The 27,201-nt window shown below is 37.0% G+C and overlaps 1 protein-coding gene across 1 annotated transcript; it reads right to left on the bottom strand.

Annotated features, from left to right (window-relative positions):
- Nucleotides 1-912: 912 nt before the first annotated feature.
- On the bottom strand, nt 913-26,314 carry LOC124098091 (butyrophilin-like protein 2). Its single transcript, XM_046452675.2, has 9 exons — nt 26,035-26,314; nt 23,159-23,242; nt 10,969-11,316; nt 9,050-9,331; nt 7,804-7,824; nt 4,825-5,172; nt 3,596-3,877; nt 2,821-2,916; nt 913-2,245 (listed from the first exon to the last, which is right to left on the bottom strand). The coding sequence occupies exons 2-8, from the start codon at nt 23,235-23,237 to the stop codon at nt 2,828-2,830; spliced, it is 1,449 nt and encodes a 482-aa protein (XP_046308631.1). The 5' UTR covers nt 23,238-23,242; nt 26,035-26,314; the 3' UTR covers nt 913-2,245; nt 2,821-2,827.
- Between the last annotated feature and the right edge of the window lie 887 nt (nt 26,315-27,201).

The following is a 27,201-nucleotide window of genomic DNA, read 5'->3' as shown; positions in this document are numbered from 1 at the left end:
AGATCACTCACTATCTTAAAGTGTGAATGATTTCATAGCACAAACAAACAGGTAATCAGTGCATGGTGGAGCTAAACAGTGTCCTGATACAGTGTATAGACTCCTGCTTCTGGCAGAGTGATGATCTTCCTCTCCTCTAGGTGATGGGAATTCTCTCATGGGATTGGTAATTAGCGAACCTGCTTTACATTTTATGATTACATTTGTATAAAAAATCTAGAGTATAGAAACAGTATAATTTGCAGAGACAGAAAGTAGAATAGTAGTTGCCAGGGACTTGGAGCAGGGAAATGAGTAGTAACCACTTAGTAGGTATGACATTTCTTTTCTGGAGTTGGTGGGGGAATGTACTGAAACTATATAGTGAAGATGGTTGTACAACATTGTGAATGTACAGAGTGATACTGAATTACATGCTTTAAAATGATGAATTTTATTCAGTATGTACTTTACCACAGTTGAAAAAATAAAATAAATTTGTAAATACTTGAGAGACTACCAATTTCAAACATGAGCTTATGAGTTTAGAAACAGAAAGAAAATGTTATGACCCAAAAGATAGCCTCCAGAATGCTGTAGATGAATGAATGATCCTCAAAGGACAGTGACAACTTTGTGATGTTTGCATCCTGGAAAGCAGCAGTGTCATTGTCAGATATCCCTCATTCTCACTTCATGAGACTTTAAGACTCTTTTTTAAAAGATGTAACAAAACAATTTATAACTACATTTTATATAGTGTAATATTTAATCTCATACAGTACTTTGAAGGAACATATACTGGAAAGTAGGCCACCCCAACCCATCACCTTCATCATTGTCAATGTTCTCTAATTTAACTGTTAAGACTCTTTCTTAAAAATCTTTTTTAAAAAAACAACCATTCTTTCTTCTTCCATATAAAGTTTCTCTTCTTTAACTTATTATCACTTTACTGTTTACTACTTGTTTCATTTATTGCTTACATTTATAATTATTAATTTTAAATTGTGCACTTTAATTTGCTTTAAAAATTAAAATGATTTTGTCATACACATGATACATAATTAATTTTTCTCTTGGATTGGTATTTCTAAAAATTTTCCTTACTCCTCGTTCTCTCTTAACTTTTGGAAAAAATCTGCAGTAGAGATTTCATAATACAGCACATTATAATTTTAAGATTATATCTTAGTGATCATATTTTTCTCTTTATATACAGCTGTTTTCTCTCAGTGTTCTTTAACTGTATTTTTTGTTTTCTCAGCTTCACTTACATGATCAATTTAATTGCCACCACCTTAAAATAACTGATCGGATATTTCTTGATTGCTTTCATTTCCTTCTATGTGCTAAATTGCATTTCCTATTGGATTTTGTAAGGATTTGGTCATATGATATCAGAATGTAATCAGGAGTTAGAATATCACAGAACTTGGACTAAGACAGGCCTCTGATGGGATCAATGGTGACAAGAGCCCCCTTCCAGCAGTTGGTAAAAGGAGGACAGTTCCAGGACTCTCGTTATCATCCTGTTTTCCAGAATTCAAGATTGTTGTTTCCCTTGGAGATGTTGAAGGGGTCCTTCTGGGTGCAAATATACAGAGAACCTATATCAGGGGACACAGGATGAAGAGTGGGTGCAGAATTCCAGAGAAGAAAGTTTGGGGAAAGGTGTAGAGTGGGCTCTTGTTGATCATGTTACAAAAGAAAGATGTCTAGAGGCACAGTCAGGGAGACTCTGACCACCCAGGGGCCACCTCAGGAGGAGAAGGTTTGGAGGAGGAGAGGTGATGGCCCAGTACACATTTACATAGCAACTATTGCCCAAAACCCATGATGGTCAGAATTTGTTTACTCCAGAGAAACATTATTGGGAGATAAAAGTAAGTATAGGGACAGAAGAAAGACTGAAACTAGGTGGTCTCTGGGTGTTTGTTAAGATACACCAGGAGAAAGGAGTGGCTTATAGAAAGTCCAGATAAGAATTTCTGGGTAGTGGAATGTCAGGTGACACAATGATGACTGTGACACAATGACGACTTTTCCTCAAGACATTGTCCTTGATACCAGGGACCCATCACCTGACCCCTTCCTCTCAATACCACCTTATGGATGTGAGCCATTCATGGTTCAGCAGGTAGAGCAGAGAGTCAGATCTCTGTGGGATGTCTAGCTGCATGAATGATCCTGGGTCATATCCTTGTGTTCCTCAGAAAGACTCAGTTTCGAGTGAGTTGTATTAGGATCAAGGGTCATATTCAATCTAAAGAAAAAAATTCATTATGATAATATATCAATTTCTAAAAGTATTAATTTCCTGCTATTAACATATAAACAGGCGAACAAGCTTTATGACAAAAGAAATTTAAAGTAGACAAACTTTCTGGGGTACACAAAATAACTTGTCAATATGTGAGATGACCTTCATCAATAAAGCAGGAATCACCAATAAGTAGGCCATTTCATTATTACAGGTCTTAGAGAAATGTTCATGCCAACAGAATCTCAGTGACATCTGAGCTCTTAGCCTTGACAATAGGATGACTATGCTACCAACATCTCTTCTTCCTTTCCCTTAACTGACTATCTGAGGAATGGCCCCAGGGATTCAAATTATTGTTTTTTTTTTTAATTCTGTTGCTTCTAATATCACTGTAAACCCCAAGTTCATTCATCATTGAGTCTTGATTACATGAATGTAGACTCATGCTTCATTAATTACCAAATATTCACTGAATGCCTCCCACATGTGATTGCTGAGAAGAGAGGCCAGGAAAAAATACATTGTATGTTCGACCACAAAGTGCACTTCACACTGGTCCTGTTTTCCTAACTTACCTTTCTTTTAGTTCTTCCTCCAGATTATGCCTATGGCCATGGCAAGAAGCAATCCCAAAACAGGTAGTATTGCCCATGAAAATGTCATCCTGGACTCTGAAATGGAAATCCCCAAATCCCAGTAAATCATGAAACTAGGAAAATACCAAGTGCATTTTTTTATCTGAGCAGTTCCTGGGTTGGAGAGGAGGAAGAGAAGTAGATCTCTCAAGGAAGCAGTGGGTCCCCTTTTCCTTGCTGAGGGAGGGAAGACTGTAAATTTATGTCTAGCTAGCTTTAGTGTTTGTTACTTTCAGAAATGTACATACACAATTATTCTCCCTTCTCTTTTTCCAATCATATCACAGTCACTGGAATAATGGCAAAATAATAAAATTACCCAGGCCACAGCCATAAAGATAGTGTTAAGGAAAATTATTTTCTAATCCATAATAAAATTCACCAGAAAGGAAAAAACAAAGTGCTAAAATTCTTTTCATATCAGAAGAGAATTTGTAGATACAGAGAATTAGAGGCAATAATTAGAATTTAGTGCACAGCCAACAATAAATATAACTTTAGAGCTGTATCTGGGTTATAAGCAAGAAACTCAGAGGAGTAAGATCCCTATGTGTCCTGAAGATAAGCTTTGTCAGAGATAGCAGGATATCTCATTAGAATTATATATAGACATGTATATTTTTATATTCGGATACAGAAAGCAATAAAATGAGAACATCTGAGTTGGTCTTAGTATTTAATTCCAAACCTGAGAGGAATATACAGAATCACCAACCTGAGAGAGTAAAAGCCGCTGTTTTCTCCTCACCCAGAGGGAGGTTGCTGATGGAACAAGTCACATTTGCCAATGAGCTGTTAGTGATCAATAGCAATGTCTCCACATGGAACAGCCCATGGCTGTCTGAATGCAGGATCTCAGAAGCTGATGGTATTGTCTTTCCTTCCATGTCCCTCCATTGCATGTGGGGTGGTGGGAACCACCCACTTGCAGTGCACATCAGCTGTACCTCTCCATCTGTCAGCACCTCCATGGTGATCCTCGGGGAAGAACCCACAGCTGGGAACAGAGACCAAGGAAACCAAGAATGGAGCCTCTGCTAGTGGTTGTGTTATTGGTGACTATGTTTGAGAAGGGCTGGGAAGATTCAGAGGGCTTGCAGGAAGAGAGAAAAATCTTAAGGGGAAATGACACTCCACCTAGAGAAAGACTGGCTGGAGTGTTTTCTTGTTTTGTCTTATTTATTTATTTTTATATTCCTGAATCATCCAGGGACATATATAAAGGTAAAATTTAAGATTTTAAATTCAACCTTTTTTTGCCTGAGAACAAAATAACTGACAGGATAAAAGAACCTAGGTAAGAGAATATTCTTAAAGATTAAAATTATAAATGTTCATATCCAATGACAGAAAAAGATGGGCCCCTTTAACTTCTCAACGTGTGTTTCTGTGGATATTCCCTAAATATGTTTATTAACTTAGATTGAAAATCCATGGGAGACATATTTCAGATATTCAAGATTTTTACCTGTGTCCTCAATGACATTTGCTAAACTTGGAAAATAAATTCTAGAGAGTGATTTTCTTTCTTCCTCCATTCATACCAAGATTGTCAATCCACATTATTTCTGTTTACTTGGTATATCTAGTTTAGTCTTCAAATTATTATACTTCCTGATATATTTCCCAGAATTTTAATAACATACTGTGTGAAATAATGAATCCTGTATAAAATAGAGTAAAATTCTCAGACCTCTTTAAATATATGGTAATTTTGTGGACATACTCAGAAGTATACAAGTTCCATACACAAAAATTAAATTTGGTTTGTTGGAATTTGTGGATTTTAAGTATCTATGATAGTTCCTATACATTGGTGGTTCAATATAAATCTGATAGCAAGTAAGCATTAAGAAAACTTTCAGTGCTACAGAAATTATCTAGTAACATGTTAAAGCAGTAGGAACAGGTGACAAATTCAAAACATCTATCTAGAGTCCTTACCTACCACCTTCAGATCCAAACTGGCTTTCTGGTAGACACCATCTTTTTCAAAAAGGCACTGGTACTGCCCTTCATCTGAAGTTGTGGCATTGTGTATCTGCAGGGTCAGTCTCCCCTCGTGGATGGCATCAGTCACCAGTGTAGTCCTCCCTCTGTAGTCTACCATCTGCTCTCGAGCCACATGGTCCCCATTCATATACACATAAACTGCAGGATAATGGTGGGCTTGGACCCACCTCACCTCCATGCTCTGTGCATTAGTCTTGGGGAACAGGGAACAGGTCAATTGTATGTCTTCTCCCACTCTGACAATGATGGGCTCAGAAGGTCCAATCACTTTTAAAGATGCTATTAAATACAGAAGACAAAATACAAGGAACAAATCAAAATGGAACAAATAAATGTCACCAACAAGTGAATTTCTAGTGTGGTTTAAAACCCATAACTTTCCTATGTTCATATATGAATACATGACCAGTGAAACTCCACATCATGTGGAATTGCAAGAATGGGATCCTTGATCCACTTTGAACTGTTATGTATATCTAAAAAAACAAATAACAGCAACAATAATAATTATAGAATGGGATCCTAATTAGAATAATTTATATTCTGTGTATGTATAATATGTCAAAATATACTTTACTATAATGTATATATGCAAAGAAAAATAAATTTTTAAAAAATACATTCAAAAAATTAAAATTAAATATATATCCCATAGGCATCCTGGGGGAGGTATGAGGCTTAAGGTCATCTCTTGGAAAGATGAGATCTTGTGATATTAAGATACAGGTTGTCCTTGTTCCAAGAAGAACCTTTCCAGGATGTATGCCAATCTGAAAAAAAAAGGGTCACTACCCACTCCTTCCCAAAATTTTATGCAGTTTAAAAACAAATGATAGAATAAATTTAAAGTTAGCACTCCCAGAATAAAATAAATATTTTTATCACTTCAAAGCTGGATGACTACTTTCTAATCTGAATATGCCTCCGTTTCTTAAACTATAAATTTTGCATATTACTGCCCAAACCATAGGATTGTTACACAGTTAAACAAAATAACCTATATAAGCCGGGTGGTGGCACACACCTATAATCCCAGTGGCTTGGGATGCTGAGGCAGGAGGATCGAGAGTTCAAAGCCAGCCTCAGCAAAAACCGAGACACTAAGCAACTCAGGAGACCCTGTCTCTAAATAAAATACAAAATAGGGCTGGGGATGTAGCTCCATGGTCAAGTGCCCCTGAGTTCAATCCCTGGTACCCTGCCCCCCAATAACCTGTACAAAGCACTTAGATGACTGTGCAGCATGAGCATAAGCATAGAGACCTGAAAGTCTTTTAACTACTGTAGGGAAATATGAAATGATCCCTCCAAAGCACTTATATACATGGCATGTAATTAAGATTTCCAAAACTAGTCATTATTGTTATAAGTCAATAAAATTATTTGCCAGGGTATGAGCTCTGGAAATAATAGGGTTGAGAATTGTGTTGGCCCATGGCCCTTTGCATGGGTGCTTCCTCTGAGCCCCTAATTATGAGGATACCACAGAGGCAGCAGCTATAGAACTCCTGAACTCTTCAGTTACCACAGCACATCCTCCCACCTCCTGGGGCACAGCCCTCCCCACCTGGCAAGGAGCAAAGGGAAGTTCTGTGCTTTTATCCTATATAATTGTGGTCCTGGAAGGTCATCAAAATTTAGGAACAACACAACATAGGATTGTATTTTGTGTGCTGGGTCTCCAGTGGGCATGCTGAGTTGGCTCAAGAACTCAGATGCGTGACTTTTTGCCTAAGACTTTCCTGAGGGACAGAGACTTGCGTCAGCCTGCCCCAAACACTGGCTTAGCTTCCTAATGTGTCACTAACAAGTTCTTCTCCTTAAAGTTTCTGTCTGATCAGGCACATTTACTGCCCTAGGCAGAGGGAGATCCTGCTGGAAAGGCTAAGCTCACAGGACTGGGTTTGTCCTCAAGTTGTGGAGCTATCTTTGACCTTCCTGAGGCTCATCCCTTTATATTTGTGGCCCCATGGAGTCAAAGGTGTCACACTAGATTCTGGCAGAGACTGGAATTGTGTTTACCATCTTAATTTCCCTCAAAAACTCCTACATGGGTTAAATAAAGTATGCTTAAGCCCTTTACAATTGCACGCACAAACACACACACACTTCCACAGGTGACTTGATGGACAATGGTACAGATGAAGGATATAATGAGCCATTCAGGTTCATGTGTATGTAAATAGAGAGCAGATGCATCATCATGGGCTAGGAGAAAAGCCATAGAAACAATCAATTGGAAGGAGGTAAAGGAAACTGAAAGGGGCTCAAACATCATTTGGTTATTTTTTAAATTACATCTTAGGCATGGTAAAATAATATCTGCTGTTCAACTACCAGGTAAAAAAAATAAGTAAATAAAAACCACATGAAGAAAAGGAAAATTATCACCCCAGTGGCAGGATCTCAGGTGCCCTTAACAGCTTCCTTTCGATAGTGATGAGGTTAAGGACCTTCTGGGGTGAGAAGCAGGTGCAGGACCCATAATGACTAGAGGGTGGGAGTTGTGGGAGGTGACTTCCACTGACAGTGCCCTCACTGGCAGTAGGAATATTTTAAAAGGGCCTCTAAAGCTGGCCAGCTGACCCATACCATCCTGTGCACACGCCAAAGGCAGCTCCCTTTCTTCTAGACCCTGGCAGAGATGATGTACAAGTCCCCAAATATGTCATCTGGGTCTTGATTGGATCCCCATGATCTCCCAAAGTAACAGGTTACATAGCAGAAAATTCCCCAAAGGGGACTGTGGAAGACTGAGCTTTGCTGGTCTCCTCTCATATAACTTAACAGGGCACTGGGAAAGCCCTGCCTCGACGTCTCATCCAGATCCCAGTTCCGAAGCAGCTCCATAAGCTCCGCCCTCCTCTGGGGCCAGAGAAGTGCACCACCACGCCTGTGGGTCCTACTCACCCAGCTCACTCTGGAGTTTCTCTGGAAAAAAAAAGTGGGGTGGGGTGGAGAATAACGTATTAAGGAATTTGGTGTAAGGGAAAGGAGAGAAACTATTTCCAAGAAATAAAAGCCAGCTCTATGAAATGTGGAAAATATTTTTTCTACACATCATATGGTGATCCCATTTGCCTTTCCTTTTATCTGCACAACAAAAACGCTATCAGATCTATCAACCCAATAATGCTGTTTGTTTCTAATGATATTTATCTGTTAAAAAATAACACATACCTGTTTTTATAAATGCATGGAAACTATAAAACTGTACGGACATAAACAAGTATTGCTTATAATTCCAAACTAAGAATATAGAATATTGGTTTTTTAAATTTTAATATGTAATATCATACTTTTTATTTTAACCTATTTATATTATAAATAATAATAAATCCAAATATTTAGAGTGTGCCACTTATAAGTTATTTAAAACCAATAAGTTTTTACATGATTAGAAATGTTTATTGATAGATGGACAGACAGATGTAATGTTTATCATTGAGTTGTATATCGTGAGATTATTTAAACCTCTAAAATTCTTCAAAAATGTTTTTTGTCAATATTATAGGTTTTGTAAAAAAATATTTTTTTTTAGTTGTAGGTGGACACAAGACATTTAATTAATTAATTAATTAATTTTATGTGGTGCCGAGGATCCAACCCAGGGCTTCACACCACTAGGTAAGTGCTCTTCCACTGATCTACAAACCCCTCTTGCTATAGGTTTCATTAACATAAGACACACAACACTTCACTATCCATTTGGGTTTTTTTTTAGTATTTTATTTTTGCTATTTGTAAATAAGATAATAATTTAGATGCTGCTGTGTAAAGACTTCTATCTCTGATTACTAACATATGACAGATTCCTAGGGGTAATTGGCACAACACAGCATAGGAAAACATTTTAGTTGAAATGATATCTACAATGTAATAAATACTTGTAAGTAGAAAACATCAATGCAAATAGATGAAAAGGTAGAACTTGAAAATTACTGAAGTAATTAGTGGCTATTTAATCAAAATGCAATATATATATATATATATATATATATATATATATATTATAGTGGTAAATGTTTTATGCATTTTAATACATATTATTAAATGGTAGTACTTTTCCTGACAAAAAATATGAGTTGTTGCTGCTGCACAGTTCTGAAGTTCTGCTGCTGACCTAGGCATCTGGTCCCAGAGGCAGAGCACTGACCTGGGAGGGCAATGACTGCCCCCTTGACCTCTGTGAGGACAGGGTTGTAGATGAAGCAAGACACAGTTTCTACAGACATATTCCTGATCACAAGGGTGTCTTCCACGTAGAACAGGCCCTCTTCATCTTGGATGTGATGCTCGGAGACAGTCAGCAACCTCTGTCCTGTGATGTCTTCCCAATAGACCTGGGGCTCTGGGAACCAGCCCTTTGCAGTGCACACAAGCTGGACCTCACCTTCCCTGGGTCCTTCCATGTGGATGTTAGGGGCAGACCCCACATCTGTGGAGGGAAGTCACAGCTCTGAGCTCTAGAGCTCACAGAGGTACAAACTCTGGAGACAGATCTCAGTGATGTTGCTCACAGGGAGATGGTGGGAGCTCAGGGATTGGGGAGCAGAAAGTGTTCCAAATTTTTTTTCCTATTTAAGTTGGAGCTCTGATACATTTTGCTTGTTCTCCAATCTGATTTTTAAATTTTAGAACTTGAATATTTTTTTCAGGACAGGAAAATAAGAGGGAAGGGAGGCATCATAACATTTCTTTGTGTCTCTAGTACTGTAAACAAATGTGCTGTAATTTATTCATTAGATCTTTTATTCTCTGAACACTTTTCCTCTTAATATTGTCTGTTTCAGGCACTTTGTCTGAAATTTTGAACGGTATCTGGAATCTAATTTAAACAAAATGTTTAGGACAAATTTAGAAATCACCTCCATGGGTGATTCTTTTCATTTCTATTTATTTTGTTTGTGGTTGTAATCTTGGGATGCAGTAGACAAACTGCATGAAGATTCTTGTATTAAAATATTCTATCGGAGATGTTCTGTTAGGAAAAACATTTTTAAGAAATCCTAAAGCAATTAATGTAGTCATGAAATCCTTTCTCTATTCAACACTACACCTCTCAAAACCAAAGGAGACTATATTTTCTGTAGATGGATATTTTGTCTTTATCAATTGTGGATAGAAAGAGATCTACTCCCTTACCTGTAGTAATAGAAAAGTTTTGCCTTAATTTTAAATGTCTCAGAAAGTGCAGTGCATCAGTATGTACCCACTCCACTCATATCTCAGAGTCCCATGATTCCTTTGTTTTAAATGATCTTGAACATAGTAACCATTCATAATCATGAGTAATAAAAAAGGTGTTAGGAATAAAGTAAATCAGTGTCAGAGATGTTAAAATCTCCAGAGAACTGCTCTCCTGTTGAGGTAAAGAATTTGCCTGATTTTGCCTTAAGCACAATGGAGGAGCTATTCCTGTCAGGTTTACTTTTCAGATATTTCCCCACAAGATAGACCGTTATTTCCTTCCTTCCCACTCCTTCCTCCTTTGCTAACATGATAGCATTCTGAAGAACCCTGCCATCCATGGTGGGTGCTTCCAAAGGCACTTGTGAGCCCCTGATTCATTGAATATGAAATATTATAATCTCTATAAAAGCACAAAGCTCCTAATTTCTTTTGCCTCATCAGCTGATTTCTAATAAGGGGCATAAGACAAAAAAAAGTTTCACATTTCATTACTGCATAGATGAGGTTGGTAAAGTGACAACCCATTCCACTGAGATACAGATGCTGGACAGTCAGATGGCCATAGCAATTGACTTGCTCTTGTCCATCAGCCTTATGTGACACGAATTTGTGTCCTAGCAAAATTGTTGATGATTACATGTCATGGCTTTCAAATAATCCTTAAGGACTGTCAAAATTCAGGTGAATTAAATTTTGGAGAAAACTTTTTGTGAGCTTCCTTTGGAGATTCTGGAACCACCTGTTTTCAGATGGCTCAGGGTAGAGGACTGGGCATTAGGAAACTGCTATGTTGATTCAAAGGGAATTCTTCAACTGACATTAAACTTACCATTAATTAATATATTTCTCCCTCTGAGACCCAGTTTTTGCCCAGGTACTCACTTGCTACTTTGAGCAGCAAGCTTGTCTCTTCATGATAGTTCCCCTCCTGGAAATGGCACCAGTATTGCCCATTATCAGATGGCTGGAGGTTGTGTATCTTCAGAGTCACATTTCCCTTGGCAATGTTGTCATCTATCCACTCTATCCGGTCTCTGTACTCCTCCACCTGCATCTGGGTGACCTCAACTCCATCCCAGTGTGCAATCACAGGTGTGCCAGGCTCTGAGCGGTACCACCTCACCTCCATGTGCATTGCAGTCCTCTTGGGGAAGAGCTGACAGGTTAGTAAGGCATCTTCCCCAACCCTGGCCAGGATAGGATATGCAGGACCAATCACTCTAAAGTCATCTACAAAAAAATGAAAAAGAAGAATCAGAAATGCCAACCAGAGGAACAGTATGCTTGCTTTTTGCGTGTCCAACCTGTTAGAATAGAGGGATCTATTCTAAATAAATTCAGCATGATGATTTGCATGTTTTCTTGTTAAAGAGAAATGTGTTCTCCAAATAAAAGTAATTAAATTTGAGCATGAATGCTGAATCTATCACTTAACAGCTTTGGGAGAAAATCTGTTATTCTTAGTGAGACTTTGACATTTGGAATCTTAATTTCTTCATCTGTAAGGTACTAAAACAACCTGAGTTTCATTCTCAAGTTAATATGTAAATTGATTTTTAGTTGGGAACTTTGTAATTGTTAGTAATTAACATTTTAGCCATTTTCCCAGAATTAAAGTAATATATTGATTCATGAGATTTTTAAAGTTTTTTCAGTATCGCTTGTGTCCTAAATAAAAAACTTGAGGTTTTTTTTTCCTTTGTGGAGAAGAGAAGACTCTAATTAGTGGGACTGTGAACAAGGCAGTTTTCACAGAGACATTTTGTGGTGGATTAAGGGCAGTGTTCTGAGTTTGAGTCTTTTAATAAAATGTTAAGTCATGTTTTGACTTCTTCCTTGTTATCTGCAAATTGAAGTGATGTTTGATAATTCTGTGTGTGAGTGTGTTTAATAATTGCATATGTTACATATACTATATTCTTTCTCAGCCCAAATGATGCAGGGCCACTTGCCCTTTTCTGTGCAGATTTCAGTCCTCCTAAGACTAAAAACACATCTTATTGAGTTGCTGCTCAATATAAAACAGATGCTGCTCAAGAAGTCACTATAGAACTTGGGACATAGAGAAAGATAGTGGTGTAGAGGTGGTTGCTTTTCAAGTTGTTCTGTGGTGTGAGATCAGGAAAGCAGATAAACAGTGTCTCAGTGAAATGTGTGATGAGAGGGACTTTACTGGGATTTAAATACTGGACTCTTAGAATAGCTTAGGAACTCAGAAGTTTGGATATAATAAAAGAAAAGAAGAAAAATCCATAGGCCAGCTGGAGCAGATCTGTCTGGGGCAAATCAGGGAGGGGGAGTAGGAAGACCCACATTAAGGTGGCACTGTGGTGTGTCTTGATATGGAGAAATCAGAGATTAGGATACTGTTGGACTGATCCAGTGGGTGAACTATACTATATCCTTGTGAGGGAAAGACACCCAAGATGGGTTGTGGGTGTGTGAGTGGATGTGACTGGGTGCTCAGAGATTGAGCCCAGGAGGCTGGGAAGGGTAGGACCCACAGGTGGCTGAGGGAGAGGGGCAAAGGATTGGCTCCTGCACTGCACAAAGGGAACTCAGGGGAGACTCCCAGGGTGCAGACTCCCAGCATGGATTGGCAGCTGCCTGGCTCTGGAGGTGTGCTGAGTTAAAATCTTCAGAACAATCACCATTCAGCAAAGCATCAGGGTACTAAATAAACCTAAACCCTGCCTTTAGGAGCTCCACCTCTGGGAACTCCTCTCCCAGAACTCTACAGTGACCCCATCTTGAGAGTGAAGCACACTCTCCAAACTCCCCCACCTCATACTGCCCAGAAGAGAAGCCGAGAACTTTTGAACTCCAATTGGCAACTTGAGGAACAACACAAAAAGAGGAAGATTTGACAGACTGTGGCTACTATTCTTGTGCACAATACATACCTTAAGAAAAAAAAAAGTGGAAAGAAAGACACTTGGGAGCAGACAACCAATATATATTATCATTGACAATTTTGATCACTGCAAGGGAAACAACTCCTTAACATTTTATCAAGAATATTTTCTTTATCTTTCTGTCTTTTTCTCCTCTCTCCTCTCTCTCCCCCACCCCCACTCTCTCTCTCCTTCTTTATTATGTGCTGAATGGTTCATGGACATTTGTACATATATATATATATATATATATATATATATATATATATATATATATATATATATATATTTGTCTTACTTTTCTCATTTCTAGAATTTTTTGAAGGTAGTTAATTTTCATGTCTCTGTTAAGGGCTAGGGTCTTTGATTAGCATATTTTGGTTTGGTTTTATATTGTTGTTCATCTGTCCATTTTTCTTTATTCTCTTTTGTGGGGAGCCACAATGAATGACCCCACACTTCCAGTCCTGATGCCTCAGATTCTGACCAACCACTGCATTTTCTGTGGCTTGGGTGGGGTCTAGCTTGAATAGCAAGGGGTCTTCTTTGTGGAATGTGCCCTTATGGTTGAGTTATACTCACTTGTCCCTTGTAACCCTGCCCCTTCTGCCCTTTTTTGGATAGAACTTTCTAAAAAGAAGAGTCCTTCCAATAAAAATTCACTTCCGAACATTCTCTCTCTCTCTCTCTCTCTCTCTCTCTCTCTCTCTCTCTCTCTCTCTCTCTCGCCAGCCTCTCATGATTTTCTCTTGTTCTCCCTTTTGGGGAGCCTGAGGCCAAGAGCAGGGAAGCCATCCTTAAGCTTATGTAAAGGTAAATTGTGTCTGTGTTTTATTTGGTGTCCCTGCAAATTCAATAAGCAATCTAGCAATCTTAATTTCAGCTGCCCGAGTGCTGGTCAGGGGCAGCACTCTTTCTTTTGTTAACAGCCAAATTCTATTGTTCTCTTTTTATTCTTCCTTTAATTTTTTTACTTCTACTTTCTCTCCTCCCTCATAATCATCATATCTTACATCTCTTCTGCATTCTCCCTGTTTACCTTTTGAAAGAGCAGACCCTTTGAAAACTTATTGTTTTTACTGTTGGCTTACCATACAATTTCTGTTTATTGTGCTAATTAACCTTGTAGATATTATAATAGAAATAAGTATTTAGTTTAATGCTTTATATTGTTTGCATTGGTTGTTATTATTTGTCTCCCCCTAAACCATGAGGTACTAGAAATCTTCAGGGACACCATAAGTTCATAGTGTAGAAGCTCTGCCATGTTTGGGTAGACACACAAACAATAAGAAAAAGCAAGGGAATGAACCATTGGAAACAAACCAAAATACCTCATAACAGAATCCAATGATATCACAGTGAATAAAATGTCAGAGATGGAATTTAGAAAGTTCATAGTTAAATTAATCTGCAAGTAAAAGATTATATAAAGAGTAAAATCAGAGAGAGAAAAAAAAACAGAAAGAGATAGATATTTGAAACAGAGCCAAATGGAAATCTTCCAAATGGAGAAATTGATAAACCAAATTAAAAAGCCAATGGAAAGCATCACCAACAGACTAGACCACTTGAAAGACAATTTCAGACAATGAAGACAAAATATATAATTCTGAAAATAAAGTTGACCATGGAGAAAAGATATTAAGAAACCATAAACAGAACTTTCAAGAAATATGGGATAACATGAGAAGGCCAAATTTAAGATTTATCAAGATAAATGAAGCCCAATCTTTCAATGAAATAATAGCAGAAAATTTCCCAAATCTTAAGAATGAAATGTAAAATTATATACAGGAGGCATACAGGACTCAAAACATACGAAATTACAACAGACTCACACCAAGTCACATTATTATGTATGTATGCTTGACATACAGAATAAGGATAAAATTTTCAAGTCTGCTAGAGAAAAACAGCAGGTCAGATTTAGAGGTAAGTCAATCCATATTTCAGCTGATTTCTCATCCTAGACCCTGAAGCTAGGAGGTCTTATAATAATATATACCAAGCTCTGAAAGAAAATAGATCCTAACCAAGAATAGTATATCCAACAAAATTAAGCTTTAAATTTGAAGATGAAATAAAAATGTTCCACAATAAACAAAAGGTAAAATAATTCACAACTAGAAAGCCTGTAATACAAGACATATTCAATAAAATATATGATAAAGAATAAATGAAAAATAAAATTGAAAACCAACAGAGGAGGAGCTATAAGAAGAATGCTCAATTAAATGAGAAATTAATTCAAATAAAAAATTAGAAATTAATCAAAATGACAGGGAATAAAAATAATCTCTCAATATTAACATTGAATGTAAATGGCCTCAACTCATCAATCAAAAGTCATAGATTTTCAGAATGGATTAAAAAACAAGACCCAACAATATGCTGTCTCCAAGAGACTCATAGGCAACATCATCCACAGACTGAAGGTGAAAGGATGGGAAAAAAACATATCACTCACATGGATCACATAAACAAGCAAGGGTCTCTATCCTCATATAAGATAAAGTGGACTTTGAGCCAAAGTTAATGAGAATGGACAAAGAAGACATTTAACACTGCTTATGAGAGCATTATACATCAACAAGACATAACAATCTCAAATATTTATGCCCCAAACAATGGAGCATCTACATACATCAAATAAACCCTTCACAATTTCAAGAATTAAATAGATCATGCAAAATACTTTATCTTACCTCTCTCACCACTCGATAAATCTTCCAAACAAAAACTAAATAAAGAAGCTATAGAACTAAACAGACATATATAGAATATTTCATCCATTCATGACTTTCTTCTCAGCAGCACATAGATCATTTTCTAAAAAAAATCCATATTTTCTAAAAAATATGTTAGGCCACAAAGCAACTCTTAACAAATACAAAAAAAATTTGAGATAATACTTTGCATTCTATCAAAACATAATTGAATAAAATTAGAAATCAATGATAAGATAAAAATAAAAGCTACTGCAACACCTGGGGACTAATTAATGTGCTATTGAATGATGAATGGATAGCAGAAGAAATCATGGTGAAATAAAAAAATTGTTAGAGGTGAGTGCAAATAATGATACAACATATCAAAATCTCTGGGACACTATGAAATCAGTTCTAAGAGGAAAGTTCATAGCATTGAGATCATTCATTGAAAGAAAGTCACCAAATAAATAATCTAAAATTATACCTTAAGGCTCTAGAAAAGTACAAATTAACACTCAAATCAGCAGAAGATAGGAAATAATTAAAAATCAAGCCAAAATTAGTGAAATTAAAATAACAAAAAAATTCCCAAAATCAATGAAAAAGTTTTAAAAAAATAAATAAAATGGATAAATACTTGGCCAAGCTAGCTAAAAGAAAGAAAAAAACCTCAAATTATTAAAACTTGTGATGAAAAAAGAAATATCACATGAACACTACTGAAATCCATAGGATTATCAGAAACTATTTTGAAAATAAATTTATACTCCAATAACTTAAAAAATTTTGAAGACATCAAAAAAAAAACTCTAAAGACATATGATCTGCCCAAATTAAACCAGAGGAATATAGAAAATATAAACAGATCAATTACAAATAATGAAATTGAAGATTCCATTAAAAGCTTACCAACAAAGAAAAGCCCAGGTCCATATTAATTCTCAGATGAGTTCTACCAGACTTTCAAAGAACAAATTAACACCAATCTTCCACAATTTTTTTAATTTTTAATTATTTTTTAGTTGTCAGTGGACCTTTATTATTATTTTTATTTATTTGTTTGTGGTGCTGAGATTGGAACCCAGTGCCTCATGCATGCTAGGCAAGTGCGCTACCCCTGAGCCCCAACCCCAGCCCAAATCTTCCACAAATTATGCCATGAAATAGAAAAGGAGAGAACCCTTTCAAACTCATTCTATGAAGCTAATATCATCCTGCTACCAAAACCAGATAAAGACACATAAAGGAAAGAAAACTTCAGACCAATATCCTTGATGAACATAGATACAAAAAAATTTTAATGAAATACTGGCAATCCACATACATATTAAAAACATAGTGCACCATGATCAAGTAAGGTTCATTCCAGAGATGTAAGGTTAGTTCAACATATGGAAATCAATATATGTAACTCATCACATCAGTAGACTTAAAGACAGGAACCATATTATTATCTCAATAGATGCAAAAAAATTGACAAAATATAGCACCCCTTCATGTTCAAAACACTAGAAAAAATAGGGGTAGTAGGAACCTACTTCAACATTGTAAAAGCTATCTATCTATGCTAAACCCAAGGCCAACATCATTCTAAATGGAGAAAAATTGAAAGCATTCCTTCTAACAACTGGAACAATATATGAATGCTCCCTTTCACAATATCCATTTTACATAGTTCTTGAAACTCTAGCCAGAGCAATTTGGCAAAAGAAAAAAAAATAAAGGGATATGAATAGGAAAAGAGGAGTTCAAATTTTCCCTATTTGACAATGGCATGCTTCTATATTTGGAAGACCCAAAACACTCCACCAGAAAAATTCTAGAACTCATAAATGAATTCAGCAAGTAGCAGTATACAAACAAATTAACACCCATAAATCAATGGTATATTATGCTACGATGATAAATTATCTGAAAGAGATATAAGAAAAACTATCTCATTAACAATGTCCTCGGGGGAAAAAAAGACTTAGAAATCAATCTAACAAGAGAGGTGCAAGATCTCTACAATGAAAACTACACAATACTAAAGAAAGAAATTGAAGACTTTAGAAGATGGAAATATTTCCCATGTTCTTGGATAGGCAGAATTAACATTGTCAAAAAGTCTACCTTACCAAAAGTACTAAACAGATTTAATGCAATTCCTATTAAAATAATGATGTTCTTCATAGAAATAGAAAAAGTAGCCACGAAATTCATTTAGAAAAATAAGAGGCCCAGATAGCCAAAACAATCCTTATTGAGAAAAGTGAAGCAGGAGGCATCACAATACCAGACTTTAAATTACTCTACAGATAGCTTTTACGATGTTGAGATATGTTCCTGCTATCCCTAGCAAGATATGTCAACATCATAAAAGCAATCTATGCTAAGCCCCAGACTAACATCATTCTAAATGGAGAAAAATTGAAAGCATTCCCTCTAAAAACTGGAACAAGACAAGGATGCCCTCTTTCACCACTTCTATGGAACATAGTTCTTGAAACACTGGCCAGAGCAATTAGACAGATGAAAGAAATTAAAAGGATATGAATAGGAAAAGAACAACTCAAATTAGAACTATTTGCTGACAATATGATTCTATACATAGAAGACCCAAAAAATTCCATCAGAAAACTTCTAGAACTAGTAAATGAATTCAGCCAAGTAGCAGGATATAAAATCAACACCATAAATGAAAGGCATGTCTGTATATCAGTGACAAATACTCTGAAAGGGAAATGAGAAAAACTACCCCATTTATAATAGCCTCAAAAAATACTTGGGAATCAACTTAATGAAAAACTACAGAATACTAAAGAAAGAAATTAAAGATGGAAATATTTCCCTTGTTCTTTGATAGGCAGAATTAATATTGTCAAAATGACCATACTACCAAAAGCACTATACAGATTTAATGCAATTCCAATCAAAATCTCAATGACATTCCTCATAGAAATAGAAAAAAAAAAATCATGAAATTCATCTGGAAAAATAAGAGACCCAGAATAGTTAAAGCAATCCTTAGCAGAAAGAGTGAAGCAGATGGAATCCCTATACCAGAACTTAAAACTATACTACAGAGCAATAGTAACAAAAACAGCATGGTATTGGCACCAAAATAGACTGGTGGACCAACGTTACAGAATAGAAGACACAGAGACTAACCCACAAAATGATGATTATCTTATATTAAACAAAGGCATTAAAAACATGCATTAGAGAAAAGATAGCCTCTTCAACAAATGATGCTGGGAAAACTGAAAATCCACATGCAACAAAATGAAATTAAACTCCTATCTCTCACCATGCACAAAACTCAACTCAAAGAGGATCAAGGACCTAGTAATTAAATCAGAGGTCCTGCATCTATTAATAGGGTAAAAAAGTAGTCCCAATTCTTCATCATGTCAACTTCCTTAATAAGACTCTTATAGCGCAAGAATTCAAATCAAGAATCAATAAATGGAATGAATTCGAACCAAAAAGCTTCTTTTCAGCAAAATAATCAGTAAGATGAATAGACAGCCTACATTTGGGGAGCAAATTTTTACCACTTGCACATCAGATAGAGTACTAATCTCTAGGATATATAAAGAACTCAAAAAGCTAAGCACCAAATAAATAAATAACCCAATCGATAAATGGACCAAGGAACTAAACAGACACTTCTTAGAAGAGGATATTCAATTAATCAAAAAATATATAAAAAATGTATAACAACTCTTGTAATTAGAGAAATGAAAATCAAAACTGCTCTAAGATTTCATCTCACTCCAGTCAGAATGGAAGCTATTAAGATCACAAACAACAATAAGGTTGGTGAGGATGTGGGGAAAAAGGTACACTCATACATTGCTGGTGGACTGCAAATTGGTGCACTTAATCTGGAAAGCAGTGGGGAGATTCATTGGAAATCTGGGAATGGAACCACCATTTGACCTAGCTATCCCTCTCCTTGATCTGTACACAAAGGACTTAAAAACAGCATACTACAGGGACACAACCATATTAATGTTTATTCCAGCACAATTCACAATAGCTAAACTATGGAACCAAACTAGATTCCCTTTAGTAGATGGATGGATAAAGAAAATGTGAGTATATATATATATATATATATATATATATATATATATATATATATATATATATATAATGGAATATTGCTCAGCAATAGAAGAGAATAAAATCATGGCATTTGCAGGTAAATGAATGGAGTTGAAGAAGATATTGCTAAATGAAGTTAGCCAACCCCAGAAAATCAAATGCCAAATGTTTTCTCTGATATAAGAATGCTGATTCATAATGGGGTTGGGAGGTGAGCATGGGAGAATCATACTAATTCGAGATAGAACAAAGGGGAGGGAGGGGAAGGGAGGGGCATAGGGGTAGGAAAGATGGTGGAATGAGATGGACATCATTACCCTAAGTACATGTGTGAAGACACAAATGGTGTGACTCTACTTTGTGTATAGCCAGAGATATGAAAAATTGTGCTCTATATGTGTAAAAAAATGTTTTTTTTATCTCCATAATAAGTTTATTATTATTTTCTAACACATTCTCCATTTGTATATGGTGCAAAGTAACCTTTCTCTGAAATCATTTGCCTATTTAAAATCCATATTTGAAGTGAAATACAGTTTGATATTTCTTAAAAAACAATTATTCTACAGAGCTATAGTAACAAAAAATAGCATGGAATTGGCACCCAAACAGACATGAAGACTGATGGAAAAGAACAGAAGACACAGAGACAAATCCACATAAATACAGTTATTTCATACTAGACAAAGGCACCAAAAAGATGCATTGGAGAAATGACAAACTTTTCAACAAATGGTGCTGGGAAAACTGGAAATCTATATGTAGTAGAATGAAATTTAACCCCTGTCTCTCACACTGCAGAAAACCCAACCCAATGTGGATCAAAAACCTAAGTATTAGACCAGAAAACTTATACCTAACAGAAGAAAATATAGGCCAAATACTCCAACATAGTGGCTTAGGAACTGACTTCATCAACAATACTTCTAAAGCACAAGTAATAAAATTGATAGTCAGTATATGGGATGGTAATCAAACTAAAAAGCTTCTTTATAGCAAAGGAAACAATTAAGAGTATGTAGAGAGAACCTACAGAATGGGAGACAATTTTTGCTATGTACACTTCAGATAAGGCATTAATTTCCAGAATATACAAAGAACTCAAAAAGCTTAACACCAAAAACTAAACAAAACAAAACAAAAACAAACAAAAAAACAACAAATAAATGGCAAAGGAACTGAACAGACCTTTTTCAAAAGAAGAAATGGAAGGAGACCCTCAGAGTTATACAAAAGTACATACAAGAGGAAGTGAGGGGAAAGGGAAAAATAATACAAGGGGGACAAATGAATGTCAGTAGAGGGGGCAGAGAGAGAAGAGGCGAGGGGAGGGGAGGGGAGGGGGGATAGTAGAGGATAGGAAAGGCAGCAGAACACAACAGACACTAGTATGGCAATATGTAAATTAGTGGATGTGTAACTGATGTGATTCTGCAATCTGTATATGGGGTAAAAATGGGAGCTCATAACCCACTTGAATCAAAGTGTGAAATATGATATATCAAGAATTATGTAATGTTTTGAACAGCCAACAATAAAAAATTTAAAAAAAGAAGAAATATGAACAGTCAACAGATATGTAAAAAAAAATTCAATATCTCTAGCAATTAGAAAAATGCAAATTAAAACTACACTGAGATTTCATCTCACTCCAGTCAGAATGGCAATTATCAAGAATACAAGTAACAATCAATGTTGTGAGGAGGTGGGAATAAGGGTATATTCATACATTGCTGGTGGGACTATAAATTGGTGCAATATTCTGGAAAGTAGTATGGAGATTCATCAAAAAAACTACTAGTGGAATCACCATTTGACCTGGTTATAACTAATTCCTCATTATATATCCAAAGGAGTTAAAATCAGTGTGTTACAGTGATGTAGCCACATCAATATTTATAGCAGCTCAATTCACAATAACTAGGCTATGGAACTAACCTAGGTGCCCTTCAACAGATGAATGGATAAAGAAAATGTCACACACACACACACACACACACACACACACACACACCATGGAATATTACTGAGCATAAAGAAGAATGAAATTGTGGCATTTGCTGGCAAATGGAAGGACCTGGAGATTATCACAGTAAGTGAAATAAGCCAATCCCAAAAAACCAAAGGTCAAATCGTCTCTCTGATATGTGATATTAACCCAGAACAAGGGGAGAGGAAGGAAAAAAAGAGAAGTTCAATGGATTAGACAAAGGGGAATGAAAGGAAGGGTGTTGGAATGAGAACAGAAAAGACAGTGGAATGAATCTGACATAATTTTCTTATGAACATATATAAATACAGTACAGTGAATCTCAACATGGTATACATCCACAAGACTGGGATCCTAGTTAGAATAAGATATACTCTATGTTTTTATAAATATGTCAAAATAGAGTAACTGTCATATATAACTAAAAAAATCAAATTCAAAAAGTCACTATCAAACTTAAATAGAGATCTGTTTGCACCCTTCATTGATGGAGTGGAGATACAAAGTCAGCCCTCTGATTGACCTCTTTTATAGGTCAGGAAACTGCAGAGAGGGGACAGCAGCTTCATCACATCACACAACTTCCTCTGTGTTGAATCTGCAGCCTGTGTTTCCCCGTCCAGTGTTCTTCTCTACCTCACCTGGCTGCAGTTTTCCTTGGAGTTGTGATATTTCCCTCCCACATTGAATTTTCCTAATTCTTTTCAAGGCACACTTTGATTGATAAAATTCAGCTCCTGAATTTTCCAAGTCCATTTCTTGGAAGTCTTTTCTAGCTTCTTATTTATAAGTTTTTATGCCACATAATGTATGGTTAAAGCAGCTGTTTTTCTTGTTCCCAAAGCTCTGTCACACATGGTAGTAAGAGAATAGATAAATGATTCAGTGTTTTCCAGCCACTGATCCAAGTGCTTTCTCTGTGTGGCTTCAGGGACTTCCAAAGCCTGTGCTACCCTAGGAAGCGTAGGTACTGTGGTTATTCTCATGCTACAGATGAAGAACAAAAGCATAAGGTACTTGAGCCACTTTTCAAAGATGACACAGCTGGGAATGGGAAGCCCTTTTTGGAACACAGGTCTTGCATTATGAATCTGCACACTTTTTTTTTTGGCACCAGTAATTGAACCCAGGGGTGCTTAACCATGAGCCACATTCCCAGCCATTTCTTATATTTTATTTAGAGACAGGGTCTTGTTGAATTGCTCAGGGCCTCCCTAAGTTGCTGAGACTGGCTTTGAACTCACAATCCTCCTGCCTCAGCCTCCCAAGCTGCTGGGATGGATCTGCACTCTTGAATACTCTACTAGTCCTTTTGAATTGCACACTCTGTACCTGGACTGGATCACTGGGAAGTTACATTAAAGGGAAGAAGGGGATCCTACCTGATTTCTTCATTGTCAGCAGGATGAATAAGAAGGAGGCAATCATACTCGACAGACTATATCCTGGAAGATCCACCATTGTCCCTGAAGCAAACACAGGAAAAGTATGAATGTAGTAAGCAAGCTGTGATACACCTGGCAGGCTCTGCAGTTTCCAGTGGCTATGCCATCTTAGCCAAGAGTCACCATCAACCTCTTCACAATGAAAGAGTGAAGTGGTTTGGCTCCATTTCTCTGCAGTTCTTGATCAAACCTGATCTCCTTCCCTAATGTATTTCACTTTAAGCTATTTCTTAGGCTTGAAGGCAGAAGGTTTCTGATTGAAATGAAAGGCAGTCTTGAGCTAAAGAGATATAATATTACAAAAAAGCTACAACAACAACAACAAAAAAAAACTCCTTGGTCTATCATTGATTATGCAGAAATTATAGAGCAGGATTCAGATATTTTTTCTTGTCCTCTTCCTGACCCCTCATGAAAAATCCTTCATCACTAGTTTCCTAGATGCGGAGGAAAGACGGAAGGCTCTGTGTCCCCAAGTTGCTACCAGGAAGCCAACATTCAGTACCACCATTCACAGAACTCAGGAGCACAGGGGCCTTGGAAAGTGAAGGAATGCTTGTGGAAATGGTACTACCAGAGAAGATGGTCAAGGAAATGACCTTAGTGGCCATTTAGAATAGTCTTGAAGACATGTAGGAATGAATAAAATAAAGCCTAACTGGCAGAGATCAGCAAACCCAACAAGCCCATTGTACCAGCATGATAAAAATCCTGTACATAGCTAAAAAATTTAAAACTTACCAGGACAAAGATGGTGTGAGTGTGAAAAAACGAAAAATTCAGAGTGAAAGACACATAAGGCATTATATCTGATGCATCAAGTATTTTATTGAAAGAAAAACTTGCCTCACACTAGGCAGAAGAATCAGCTCTGGAGCAACATTGAGTCACTCACTGATCCCTTTTCCCCAGAAACTAATGCTAGTAAAATTTTATGGGGCAAGATGAAAAAATCAACAGTCTGAAATAAATATTATAAATTGAGATTCAGGAGATTATTATTAAGCTAATATCATTCTATTTGCTTTCAAAAATGTGTACTTTCATCTAAGACATCTCTAAGCAAACTAATATGAGCCCAGTCACAATACATATAAAAGAGCACTAATGTATCTGTATAAAAATGAGACCGAGTACCGAAGACAGCACAGGTGGCCAGGATTCCGTGGGAAGCCCAGCTCACTTCTCCTGGGGTTGAAGGGTCTTGGGACTACTTCCTCGGTTCCTCTTATGAAAAGTAAAAACATGGGGTTTTTTTTGTTTTTGTTTTTTGTTTGTTTGTTTGTTGCAAACAGGAGCAAAGAAAGGCCCACCAAGCTCGTGCCAAGCACTGTCTCTCAGTCCTGTGAACTAAGAAGAGTCCACACTTATTACAGAGCTCTTGATCGGTTTGTATTTCTTTACATCTTATGTTAAAGAAAGGAGGGGAAGCTACAAATGTACTGTAGAGGAATTGCTTGTTCCCATCAAGGAAGGTTTTGAAAAACATTGTGAAAATTCATCTTAACCTTCCCTTGTGCTCAAGGATGGATTTTGTGAGAGGGAATAAAAGAAAGAATAACTATTTTGTACCAGGTCTCAATAAGGAAAAGAGAAGCTTTACCCTTAGAGGCATTTTTGCAATGTCTGGGAACATTTTTGGGGAGTCCTAACTTAGGGGAGGGGACACAAAATAAGAAGCCAGAGATTCTACTGAGCATCCTATACTGTGCATGACAGACCCTATAGCAAAGAATTATTCATCCCAGAATGTTAGTAATGCCAGGGAAAACCCCTGCCTCAGACTATGTGCTGTCAGTATGTTAAAAGTCTTTGACACATTCTTTGGAAGATTAAAAAAACTAGATTTAAATAGTAATCTTTAAATTAAAATGGTTTAATTATAAGTTTTCAACATCTCTACTACTAAAATGTTGACCAAGGATCTTCTGAAACTACTATTGATGATAAATGTGATAAACTTTGGTGTCCTCAAATTCTTTAGAAACTCATTTAATTTTCTGCATGAAATATAAGTGTTAAGCAGCAATGATAAGTAGTAGTTTGTGTTTAGGTATTAGGTGAAAAACAATTCTAAATTCCAAGATCTATGCCTACACTGTTCATGTCAAAGAAAATGACAAATTACTACATATTGTGTCTTTAGAGTTTTTTTTTCCTACTAAAATGTCTTAAATGTTTAATACACCGAAGTAGGCACAGTTTTGGTCAGTTTAAGGTTTTTAATTAACTGATAATAATTAGTTCAGTTAATAAAGTTTGAAGCTCATATGTCTACATAAAGCTTAAAAGCAATAGTAGTTTGTCAGATGTTGAAACAACACAATTGTATAGAGAAGGAAAAATAAAAATAAGAGTTCTAGAGGACAAGGTGACTTTGTTTCTATTTTTGTGACCTTGGGCATCTCAGTTTACCTTCCTGAACTTCTACTTTCTCTCCTCTTTGGTGGAGACCAGTGTTCCTAATATTTTCTCCAGCTATGTCATCACCATGTGACAGACAAGGAAATCATGGCTCAGAGACACAAGCCCAACAGCATACTGATGAAGGTACAGAATGATCTTGGTTTTGTGATTTTATTCTAGCGCCCTCCACACCCAGCTGCTTCACAGGGTCACTGTGAGGATCAGGTAGACTGTGATGGCACTTTGAAAACGACAGTGGGAGATTGATATAAAATACAGTGAGAGGGATCATAACCAGGACAGAGTTTCCCAACGGGACGCTGACTGCATGAATGCCCCACCTCCTTCTCCTGGTTGACTCTCCCAAATTCCCATAGCTGTCCCTCACTAGGGACTCCATCACTTACTTGTCTCTGTCTCTCCTTGGAGATGAAATCAGGGGCTGCTGGGTCTTCTCCTCACTCGTTCTCAGATGTATCCTTCATTCACATAGCAGGTGTCCAAAGACTGGTCAGAGCTCTTGGATGTGCTAATTGGAGACAGAACTATGGGGCAGCCAGAGAGGGTGGGGGTAGCCCTTGGTTCCCTGAGGCTTTGAGTGAAGGAAGGCTTACTTCTGCCAAGCTAGAGGCAAAACCAAATCCCTGAGGCTCACTCTGAAAATGAGACTTCAGTCAGAATAGCATGTTCACCTCCCACTAGCTGCAATACTCTCAAAAGTGAAACTCAGAAGACAAGTGGACTTTGCCTGGGTTCAGTTGCGAGTTCTTTAGACCTGCAGAGGCAGCTGTGACATTGGCCTTCCTCATCCTCCCCAGAAAGCCAGGGATTCATGATGAGTCACAGTTCCACACTCATATGTGCCATCTCCAGTAAGGTCCTCACGTAGACCTGCTGGCCAGCATCTGTAAGGTCTTCATACAGTGTCTCCTCACCTGCCCTCCTCCTGCCACATGTCAAAGATTCCCCACCTGGGACCAAATTTCCACTAGAACATGGCACCCATGAGCCTGCAGAGCTGGAAGCAAGACTGCTTGGCAAATATCCCACCTGTCATTTCTACTGAGGAGAAAACAGTCGCAGAGACAGGAAGGACCTTCTTCCCAACCAGAGCACCCGCGAAGGTCCCATGTGGGCTACTTTACTGCTATGTTTGCTTCAATTCTTTGTCTCTGTTTTCTGAATAATAAAGGGTTTTGCCACTCTCAAATAATTACCAGAGAAATTTGATAAACTTCTCAACATAATGTTTGGGCACAAGGAGTGTGATGATAGAACTTCTAGGCACCTTTGTTTTGTGCTCTTGTTTCAGCCAGACATTCCCCTTACGTTTATTTTATTCAATATTTACGAGTCTCTTAGATACATTCTCAGGGTTTCAAGAGTCCTCCAGAATAATGTTCAATTTGAGATTTTCATTTCAATGTAATAGCATACTCAGCACCATGATAGGGTTTGGGGCTTATTTTTCCTGAAGTTTCTTTCCTGCCCATATTATGATCAGTCCCCATTTGGGACACCTCACATGGGGCTACTCTTTTCATTCTCCTCCTCCCTCATTCAGTATAGACAAG

This window comes from Marmota monax, unplaced genomic scaffold (genome assembly GCF_021218885.2).
Source record: "Marmota monax isolate L192 unplaced genomic scaffold, Marmota_monax_Labrador192_F-V1.1 WCK01_AAM20220418_F8-fsc00700, whole genome shotgun sequence".
Classification (NCBI taxonomy): Eukaryota; Metazoa; Chordata; class Mammalia; order Rodentia; family Sciuridae; genus Marmota; species Marmota monax.
The sequence above is the reverse complement of the archived record's forward strand: the minus strand, read 5'-3'. Positions and strand labels throughout refer to the sequence as shown.